Source organism: Mandrillus leucophaeus, unplaced genomic scaffold (assembly GCF_000951045.1).
Source record: "Mandrillus leucophaeus isolate KB7577 unplaced genomic scaffold, Mleu.le_1.0 Scaffold1582, whole genome shotgun sequence".
In the NCBI taxonomy this organism is placed as follows: Eukaryota; Metazoa; Chordata; class Mammalia; order Primates; family Cercopithecidae; genus Mandrillus; species Mandrillus leucophaeus.
The window spans coordinates 96,428-106,862 of record NW_012101568.1 but is presented as its reverse complement, the minus strand read 5'-3'; the positions used below and the strand labels follow the sequence as shown (position 1 = coordinate 106,862).

The window sequence follows — 10,435 nt, the reverse complement described above, 5'->3', positions numbered from 1 at the left end:
GAGCAAGTGCATTTCAAGTCGCAGCTCACCCCTTAATTAGCTGTAATACCCGCGGCAGGCGGCCCCACCTCAATGAGCCAGTCTCCCTTTCAAAAAAATAAAAAATAAAAATAAAAAAACCCACTAATAATGAGGGGGCGGGGCATGGAGCTTTATCCAATCAGGGGCGCTGGAACGGAAACCATCCAATCAGGAGTGAAGCCGGAGAGCAGGGGCGGCTTCCGGGATTTGGCGGGGGCCTTTGTCGGCTCCAGTTAGAGGTCGGGTCTCCTCATCACCGCCTTGAGTCTTTAGTTCTGGGAGGCCCAGGCCAGCTTCACGTTCTGGGAATAAACAGCCTCTGTTGTTCTGTGACCTGCAGGCACTGGGAGATCCGTAGCTAAGACGCCAGAGCATCCCGGAAGCTGGGAAATGGTGAGTGTGCGGGGTCGGGGGTCCCCAGAGTGGGGAAGGGGGTGGTCGGAAGCGGCCAGAACCCGCTGTAGGGGCACCCGGGCCTCCCCGCAATCGGCTCCGGGGTCTGGTCCCCGAGTCCCAGCGGGCGCAGCTCGGCCCTCGGTCTCCTCCGCTGCAAGATGGCGGCCAGGCCGGCAGCCGAGACCCCTCGCGTCCTGTCCCGTCCCGTCCCGACCCCGCAGAGCGACCTCGGCCCTGGCCAGAGGCTCCGCGCCGCAGCCCCGCGTCACCCCCAGATTGTGCGGTGAGGACGGGAGCGTCTCAGGGGTGACCCAGGTTCGGTGTGTGGTTCGTGTGTGGGGAGAAACTGTGCCCCATGGGGTCCTCAGTCACTCCTTTCTCCTATTAAAAATTAAAGGGAGTCACTGTTAAAACGTTGAAGAATTTGAGCAAATAGCGATTTGTGACGTGGGAAACCTGCAGTCCTGGTTTGTGGTTCGGAGGTCCCCACAGGGGCTTGAAGGAAATGTTTTTTATAAGGTGCGTGAGTAAGCGGACCAAATTAACCGATGGGTTACAGTTCTGTGGTTGCCTTATTTAGACTATGCAGGTGGAGGTGAATTGGAGCTTTGTGGTTCGTTAAGTCTGAATTTTGTTTTTCCCTAAAGTTGTAATTTACAAGAAATGCATGTGAGTTTGGTTTTGGTTTTTCTCCCTAGAAACCTGGGGCACTATAACCACTTCCGTATAATCGCCTGCTCGTTAATCATCTTAACACTGCCCAGGGGAACTGGTTTTCCCCTGCGGTTTCCTAACGTGTGTGGCACGCAGTCTCAAATCCACCACTGTGTTCTCCCAGTCTAACTGGGCTTGCAGTAAAATATTAAATTTCCAGTTCCTTCCCGACATTTCCAAAGGCTAACTTCCCCTCTCCAATTCACAACATTATTAACTACTGGTCATTTACTGTACATTTCATATAGAGTATTTTATTCATTAATCATGATTTCACAGAGCAGTGGATGAGACTTTTTTAAAGATTTGTGTTATTTTGGTATACATTTCACATGAGAGGAAAGAGAGAATAAAAAAGTCCCTGACACTCCACTGCAAAAAAATCTTTGTGCCTCTTTTTCATTCATCTTCCCTAGGCACAGATACGTTATCAGAAAGAATGTCTTTTGACTTGAGGTTTTGCACAGGGCCCTGTGTAGCCACCCTCTATCCAATCTTTTCCTGTTCCTGAATTTCATTACTGTCTGGGATGACTCAAGATGCCCACAGTGGCCATGTCTCCTGAAATGTTTAGTGACTGTCAGCCCCAGGTCCCTCCTGTTAGAGGATGGCCCAAGGTATGGAAGTGTAGCCCCCCAAGGGAGCAGCTGGTTGCCCTGGGGCTGAGAGAAATCTCCTGGGACACCCTTAACCTAAAAAGATAACCCTTTGGGACGTAAGAATTTTATTTCTTCAAAGCTAGTTTTCATCCCTTGGAGACACATTGCTGGTCAGCCAATTGTTTGCTGGTATTGAGAGTAAACAGTCACAAATGATTCCTGCCCCCGGATTCATTCAGATTTGTGAAGGGAGAAAAACTCCCAAAGGACCAAAAAACAAAAACCCCACCGCAGTGAGGTGCTGCAAACTTGGCTGCAGTGTCCGTGGGGGCACACACAGTGCAGGATCTCCTGGGAGGATGGTCCCTGAGCATTTTAATGAGCAGTATTGGGGTAGGAGAATGTCCCAGATGATACCGTGACCCGACTTGACACTTGAGCCAGTTATGTCTTGTGTTTCAATCAGCATTACCACTCCCTGAGTCTGCTGCCTTAGAAAGATTTGTTCATTTATTTCTACTTCAGTTTTTCAATTGGTGTAAATTTAATCAGTAGAGCTTGAAAGATAAAAAACATTTCCAAGGCCGTGAAAGGTGGATTTCAGAAAATTGAAATATCAAGTCATATAATTCATTGTTAAAAATTCTTACTATCTTTTTTTTTCAGCTGAGTGAGTGTAGTAAGTTTCTCAGGTTTGTTCTTTTTTTGAGAGTAATTTAAAACAATCTCAGGGCTCACCTTTTGGAAATGCTGCCAGGGAAAAGAAATGGAGAAAATCTTTCTTTCATTATTGGCTGTAGAAAGTGAATACATTTTCACAACAATGTGTGGTAGATTAATTGGTGAATTACATAGTTTCATCAAAACATCAGTTTCTTTTTTTTGTAGGGTGAAGAAGTTATGACAGTGGATATCTTTTTTCTTTATTCTCTTGTCTGGATGTTGAGTTTATTTTTTATTTTTTGCTTTTTGGAGACAGGGTCTCCCCTCTGTCACCCAGACTGAAGTGCAGTGGTGTGATTACAGCTCACTCAACCTCCTGGGCTCAAGTGATTCTCCCACCTCAGCCTTCCTAGTTCCTAGTAGCTGGGACTTACAGGGGTGCTCCACCATGGCTGGCTATTTTGTTTTTTCTTTTTGTAGAGATGTGGGTCTCACTGTGTTGCCCCCAGAGTGGTCTCAAACTCCTGGGCTCAAGCGATCCTCCTGCCTTGGCCTCCCAAAGTGCTGGGATAACAGACATAAGCCACCATGCCTGGCCTTGGATGTGCGGCTTTAATGCCGAACTTAGCACCTGCTAGAATTGTTTATATATATTTACTAAATGATCTGTTGTCATGGAAATAAGTGGCCTATTTATTGTCTGAAAGGGATAGATACTTTTGTATTTTCTGTTGAGGTATAAATTATAAAGGCGTTTCAGTTTCCTTTATTCTATAAACGCTGTTTGAGTAGTTTTGCTTTCTTCAAACACTGGGCATTTTCTCATTGAATACTAATTGAATAATCCTGACTGGGAAGCAGAAGCCTGAGCTCAGTGAGTGCAAACTAACCCAGTCTTGAGCCTGCAAGAAGAGGTCACTGAAGCCCAGTTAGTTCTTCCAGGGGAGTTTCCCCTGCACATGTCCCAGCCTGCTCACCCCAATCATGGAAGAAGCCCTTTATACTGAGAAGCTACAGAGCCCTGGAAAGCTGAAAGCTGAAAATCCACAGAAAGAGGCAGTTAGGGTTGGGAGGCTCTTTCTGAGGATAGAAATTGTTGTCCTGGTTTTGGTTTTTCTCCCTGGAAACCCAGGGCACTACAACCACTTCCATATAATCGCCTACTCATTAATCATTTTAACACTGCCCTTGACAACTGGTTTTCCCCCTGTGGTTTCCTAATATTTGGCACGCAGAGTCTCAAATCTCTGCCACACTGTGTTCCCCCAGATTAACTTGAGGCTTGCAGTAAAATATTAAGTTTCCAGTTCCTTCCCCACCTTTTACTTGATTTTGTCAAATAAAACCAATTCAGGTTTAGGTAAGAAGTTCCTTAATTCTAAAGGAGTACTGCAACAGGGGGAAAGCACCAGCTGTAAGATCTTTATGGATTTCAAAGGTTAGGCAGACAAAGACTTTCTTTCACAGGGAGGAGCAAACAAGCTCAGAAGGCAGGAGGGGAAGGGCAGGATTAAGATGCCAATATCAGATTCTAGATCAGAGAATATTTCACTCTTATGTCAGCCTGTTCTTAGGAGGGGCTTAGGGAGGGGTTGAATGTTGACCAGGCTGTGGGTGTGTCAAAGTCCAGCAACTTGGAGAAAAATATAAAGTTTGGTTGAGTAGTTTATTCTGAACACTGAAGACAGAACTGTTCAGCTGAGTCAGAAGGGGAATTTGGAGAGTCTGTGGCTTTGTGATGACTAAATCAGGGAGCATCATCGAAGTCATAATAGGGTGGTTTTTTGCAGTAAGCTCTTCTTGGAGAACACAAAAGATGGGGGATTTCTTTAATCACAGCTATTTACTAGGTTACTATTCCTGTCTTTTCCCACTGTTTTTTTTTTTTTTTTTTTGCCCTATATGTATTTATCTCATTTGGCTGTTCTGAACTGTATCCTTATGATAACCTGATAAACATAAGTAAAGCGATTTGCTGAGTTATTTGAATAGATCTTTGAAATGATTGAACTTAAGGATAGGGTTATGGGTGCCCTCGATTTACAGGCAGTAGCTTGGAAGTATAGATAGTGCCCCAGGCATTGTGACTGGCATCTGAAGTGGGGGCAGTGTTGTGGAACAGAGTCCAGAACTTGTGGGGCCTGTGCTGACTCTGTGTGGTGTCAGAATTAAGTTGTTGGCACTCAGTTGATGTTGGAGGATTGGTTGGTGTTCAGCAAACTCTACACATTTGGTGTCAGAAGACAGACCTCACAGAGGCCTGGGTTGGAGAGAGACTCCCAAGTGTCTGGGGGAAGGGAGGCTCTGTTCTGCACACAGGTTGCCCCACTGTGCATTGTCCTTTGATTCCAGGTCTCCTGCTAGGGTGAGAGGGGACTGAAGACTGAGAGGAAAGGCGTTCTGAGAAGAGACCCCCTCCCCCACCCAGCTGCTACTACATGATTCCCACCCACTCCTGAACATGCCAACTAGGCATTGACATGTCCCCGTCCCTCCCAGGAGAAGGCTTGACTGTCAGGAATTACATCCATAGCACCTTTGCTTCCAGTTTCCTGCCAAAAACCCACTCAAGTGCCTGAGGACTCCTGGCTTGTTGTAATCCTAGACACTGAATCCGTAGCAGCGGCCTGGTTTCTCCATCAAACTAGGCTTGTGGACCATCCAATCATAATCTCATCTGCCTGCATGGACCCAGGAATATGTCAGAGCATAGCCCCACCTGGGCCAGTATCTGTAGCACAAACCAGTCCTTCCACCAACTTGGTACTACCCTCTGCTCATGGCTCGATAGCACCTTCCTCTGTTCTGCCTTTTACTTCCCCACAAGCCCCTTCTTTATGTGTACCCAGTGTTCCCAAGGTCACCCCACAGGTGCCTGAATCCAGCACCTATTGGAACTCAGATGTCCATGAGCTCAAGACCATGGCCCTAGACTTGGCTGTTTTAAGAGCAAATACAAATTAGAAATACATACAAGACTTAATCCTTCTTGAAAATAAGGAAAGAAATTTTTCTTTTTTTTTCTTAAAGCATTTACTTTAGAAAACTTTCATATGTAAATTATTTTTCTGTTTTACAATCTGTCTAAATCACTCTAACAGCTAAATAGGTCATTTGTCAGTCTTTTTGACTCAGTACTGCCTTTCTCTAAATGTAAATAGCAAAGAAGATAGAGCCGTATCCCACAGTTTCTCTAGGAGAGCAGGCATCTGGCTCCAAGTTGCAAATCTGCCTGTCACGAAGACATAAAGTTTATTTTTCCTTTGACTGTAGCCAATTAAAAACCACAGATGGCCTCCCAATTCCCAGGTGAATTTAGAATGAACTCTATCTGACGAATGGTGCTGTCAGGTCTTCTATTGAGGACTAATTATGGTGACTTTTCACCAGTGGGTGTTTTTCTAATCTCTTAGCAGGTTGCCTATCATGTCCTTTACATTCTGGGCTAATTATGTCACAAAAGAGTTTTCTTTCTTTTCTACCACTATGGATAGTTTTTCTGGGGTTGGAGATGATTTTATGATTTTCTTTTTCATTATATTTTTCAAACATTGCCCAGAATTACCGTACAGAATATAAACCTGTAAGGTGCCTGTAAGACTTCACTCCAGAGGGTCCTTTCCCTCTTTGATTTCTGTTCACAACCCACAATTGTGCAGCACAGTGCCCACTACTCCCAAAATCTGCAGGCAGAATGGTCTCTCTGCTTACTTGGAATCTTCAGTCCCTTCTACAACCGTTTGGCTACATTTCTATAAAAATAAGTTCACAGGGCATCAGTCAGTTAGCCATTCCAGCTCTGTCTTTCCATGCCCCTGGCATCTTCAGACCTGAAAGTGATTCAGAGACCATGGGGGCTGGAAACCAACCAGGCACACACACATGCATTGAGTAGGCCTGAGAATCTCAGCGTTCCCCTCATCCTCTTGCCCAAACGCCCATGAATGTGCAGAAGGCGCATGCCACTTCCCTGCCCCTCCCACACCTAAATATGCAGCTGTGAATTCTGAACCCAGGTCCTGGGGTTCTCCAGGATGTGTGAGAGCAGCCTTCCTGAGGGGCTGTCTCCTCTAGTTTTCTTCACAGCAACACCCAAGAATGCAGAGCCAGGTTGATCCCACCTGGAGTCTGCACATAAAGGCTGGTCTCCACCTGGGATCCACGAGACAGGGCCAGACTTTGGACTTAGGATATATAGAAAACCCAGGGAACGTTTTCTGCATTGTGAGAGATCAACATGGACTTTGTATAAACAGAATTTCGTGGCAGAATCTCTAAGTGTAAAGCAGCACCTTAGCAGAGGGAGGGAGCCATGAGTGAAGCTGTGCCTACCTGTGAGCTGTGTTACTGGAGTAGGGTAATCTTGTCCTTTCGTGTACCTAAGAGTTAGCTGATCAGGTATAGGTAATAACATATCTGGATCCTGGATCTGTGGGCCTACGATGACAACTCAATTTTCTATTCTGATTCCACAAGGACAACTTGAGTCTTTCCTGCCTGAATCACTATTGGGTTTTCATCACACAGTTACAGGGACTATCTCACCAGCACCTAGGGGTCCTTGAGACACTTGGTTATATTCTGTGCAGGCAGGGGACAGGCTGACAATGGGCTAATCTTGCTTCTGTCTCAGAGGGAGAGGAATGAGTCATCAGGGTTTGTTTCTCTTTTAACAGAAGGAATCTCCTTATTTGGTATCCAAGTGGGAGTTGCTCCAGTTTTCTAATGTGTGGGTGAAATACAAGGAGGAGGCCTGGAGACTCATACTGATAGGTAAACCAATTCCTTCCATTTCATATGGCCACTAGGCAAACAGATGCAGCAGCCATAGTCCCTACCATCCAGGAACTTTCAGTCTAGAGCAGATGGATAATGGTTGAATTCAACATCATGTGGTCAGGAGCAAGAACAGAGGTGTACAGGGAACTTGGACTTGGTTTGGGACACTGCCCTTATGTTGACGTTGTGAGTTCTGATGTCACCACCTGAAGGGCCACCCATGGACAAAAGAGTTGTTATTATAATGATTATTTATGTTGCTTTTTTCTTGTTAAAGATAATTATGTAGCTACTAATATAATTTTCCTAGAAAGCCCTATGCGTTTTGGTTAAATTGTTTGTTGTTGCATGTTACAAAATAGAATGAAGCTTAAACTATTAAAACAAGGCAACCCATGGGAGTCAAGTTCTTGTTGGTCAGGCTTAGGAAAGACAACTGAAAATAAAGCAGCAATGTAGAGACGAGAAGTCTAGCCCAGCCCCTGCCCCAGCCCTGCCCAAATCCATGCCCAAATTCATCCTCTTCTGAGTCTGGTCCAGGTCTGCCCCTACCCTGGAGCCTCCCCTCATAGAACTGACTAGAGGAGATCAGACTTCAGGGTGGCTGCTGCTGCCATCTTTTCAGAGGTGGTGCTCACAATTTCCCCAAACCCAAAAGCAGACAAATGGGAGTAAAGGACTCACTTTTTCAAAATTATTTGAAAATTAAATTTTTTTCTTATTGAAACCAGTACCTCTAGAAACATTCCACCTGGCAACCTCTTTTTCATTTCTGCAGATCCAGTAGTTGCTCTACAAGTTGTAACAAAGTCAGTGTAAAGATATAAAGAGAATAATGAGAAATTCTTTTTCTTCTTCTTTTTTTTTTTTTTTTTTGAGACGGAATCTCACTCTGTTGCCCAGGCTGGAATAGTGTCGCAATCTCAGCTTACACAACCTCTGCCTTCCTGGTTCAGGTGATTCTCTGCCTTAGCCTCCCGAGTAACTGGGATTACAGGTGTGCCACCATGCCCAGCTGATTTTTGTATTTTTAGTAGAGACAGGGTTTCACAATGTTGACCAGGCTGGTCTTGAACTCCTGACCTCAAATGATCCACCCACCTTGGCCTCACAGAGTGCTGGGATTACAAGCGTGAGCCACCGCGCCCAGTGGAGAAATTCTTCCGAACTAAACTTGACCCCTTCCTTTCTGTATCCCTCCCATCTGTCTATAGTTAGCTTTTATAGTGATAGGGAAACAAGAAGAAATAGAAAGGATGGGCCATTATCTAAATCCTGCTGGGAATTATGGGATACTCAGGAGCCACATCCCAGAGGTTTATGTGGCTTAACTGGCACCATGTGATGTTCCCAGCACAGTGCATACTGTGAGCACATAGTACAAGCTCAGTAAACGCTGTTTTAATGCATGTCTCCATGTTGTTTTCCAAATGCTGACTTAGACCTAACTGTCTTCTCTAGTCTCTGTATCTGTAGACTTTAAATGGCTGGCAAAGGATGTGATCTTTCAGGACAGTGATTGGTGGTCCTCGCTGTGAACGAAGTTTTTTTTTTTTTTAAGACGGAGTCTCGCTCTGTCGCCCAGGCTGGAGTGCAGTGGCGCAATCTTGACTCACTGCAAGCTCCACCTGCTGGATTCACGCCATTCTCCTGCCTCAGCCTCCCAAGTAGCTGGAACTACAGGCGCCCGCTACCACACCCGGCTAATTTTTTGTATTTTTAGTAGAGACGGGCTTTCACCGTGTTAGCCAGGATGGTCTCGATTTCCTGACCTTGTGATCCGCCCATCTCGGCCTTCCAAAGTGCTAGGATTACAGGCGTGAGCCACCGCGCCAGGCCCAAAAAGTATTTTTGTTGTGATTAGAGTATGAGGTGTAAGGGACTCTGCTGTGTCTGCTTCCTCTAGCTGAGTGCTATTGATATTGGGTCTAGGAGGAGCAACATCAGCATTGACAGGGGACTTGTTAAAGGAGCCAGTTCATGGAAACTTTTCAAACCTGCAGAATCACATTACTTAGAGGGGGCCCAGAATACTAAATGATATGTATGCATATTGAACCTTGAGAGGCAATGCTTAGCTAAGTGATTCTCAGCCCCCGCTTCTAAGTAGGGTCACATGGCCAGTTTGAAGAACTGTGGTCACCTGTATCTTCCCCCACAGATTGTTTTTTATGATTATATTATGCTTTACTTTTCCCCTCCACCCATATCACAGCAATGATTATGGGCCTGTCTGTGCGTCAGCACTGATACCAACTTGTCTTATTACAGATAATGCTAACTTCATTTACTTGGTTCAGGTGCCCTCTGCCAGAATCCTTCACTATAATCATTTTTCTCTTTGTCTTTAATGAGTATCTAGGAGGGAGGATTGACTGAGTGTGTGTATAAACCATCACATTTAATCCAGAGACTCCCATTTCTTTTTGGTTTCCCTGTGTTTGTAGCTTTCTTTGCAGAGTGAAGGCTCTCACTTTTGTTGACAGGAGATAACAGCTTTTAAGACTGGAAGTTCTGAAGCAGGTCTCAGTATTGTAGGTTTCCATTTTATTTCATCTCATGTCACAAGCATATGCTTATTTATCTTTATATTTTCAGAGAAAGAATAAGAATTAACATATAACAAATATATCTATTGTCTTAAAATTCTAAAATATATAATAGCACATAGAATAAACATAACAAAAACTTGAAAAAAAATACCAGACTCAGAAACAAGAGCTTTTACTTTATTTCGTTGTATGTATTGGTCTTTATAAAGTTTTGTTAAAAACAAACAAAAAAGGCATCATCCACAAAGAGTTTTATAGTTTTTATACAATTTAAAACATTTTTAAATTTTATTTACACAGAGATATTCTCTTACTTTTAATATGTATATAGTTACCATTTCTCTGTGTATATGTGTGTGCGCACACGCGTGCGCACATGCACATAAGATGAAAGCATTATTTGGTCACTATTGTGTGGCTGCTTTCTTGTTTTCATTACTCAGTTACGAAATCTTCTCTGAACATTGTTAAGGTTGTCTCTGTATATTGACTGGTATATCCCTTTGAGATAAATTCTAAATCAGATAAACTGAGGCAAAATACAAACTTTACTATGTAGCAAATATTTGGAAAATAATTTTTATATAAGAGGAAGAATATTTTTCTCATAGATTATTATTTTTTATTATTATACTTTAAGTTCTAGGGTACATGTGCACAACGTGCAGGTTTGTTACATATGTATACATGTGCCATGTTGGTGTGCTGCAC

General features: G+C 44.1%; 1 protein-coding gene across 3 annotated transcripts in view; it reads left to right on the top strand.

The window, feature by feature from the left end:
• Window positions 1-203: 203 nt before the first annotated feature.
• The window catches only part of ZNF267 (zinc finger protein 267), a 30,089-nt gene continuing 19,857 nt past the window's right edge, over window positions 204-10,435 (top strand). The window contains exons 1-2 of one of the 3 annotated variants that reach the window (XM_011975755.1): window positions 204-414; window positions 1,599-1,748. In XM_011975755.1, coding sequence (XP_011831145.1) covers window positions 1,671-1,748 — 78 coding nt within the window. In that variant the 5' untranslated portion in view covers window positions 204-414; window positions 1,599-1,670. Of the gene's footprint in view, window positions 415-520; window positions 701-1,598; window positions 1,749-10,435 lie in introns of those variants that run through there. The other 2 variants (XM_011975756.1, XM_011975757.1) reach the window with 2 other exon arrangements.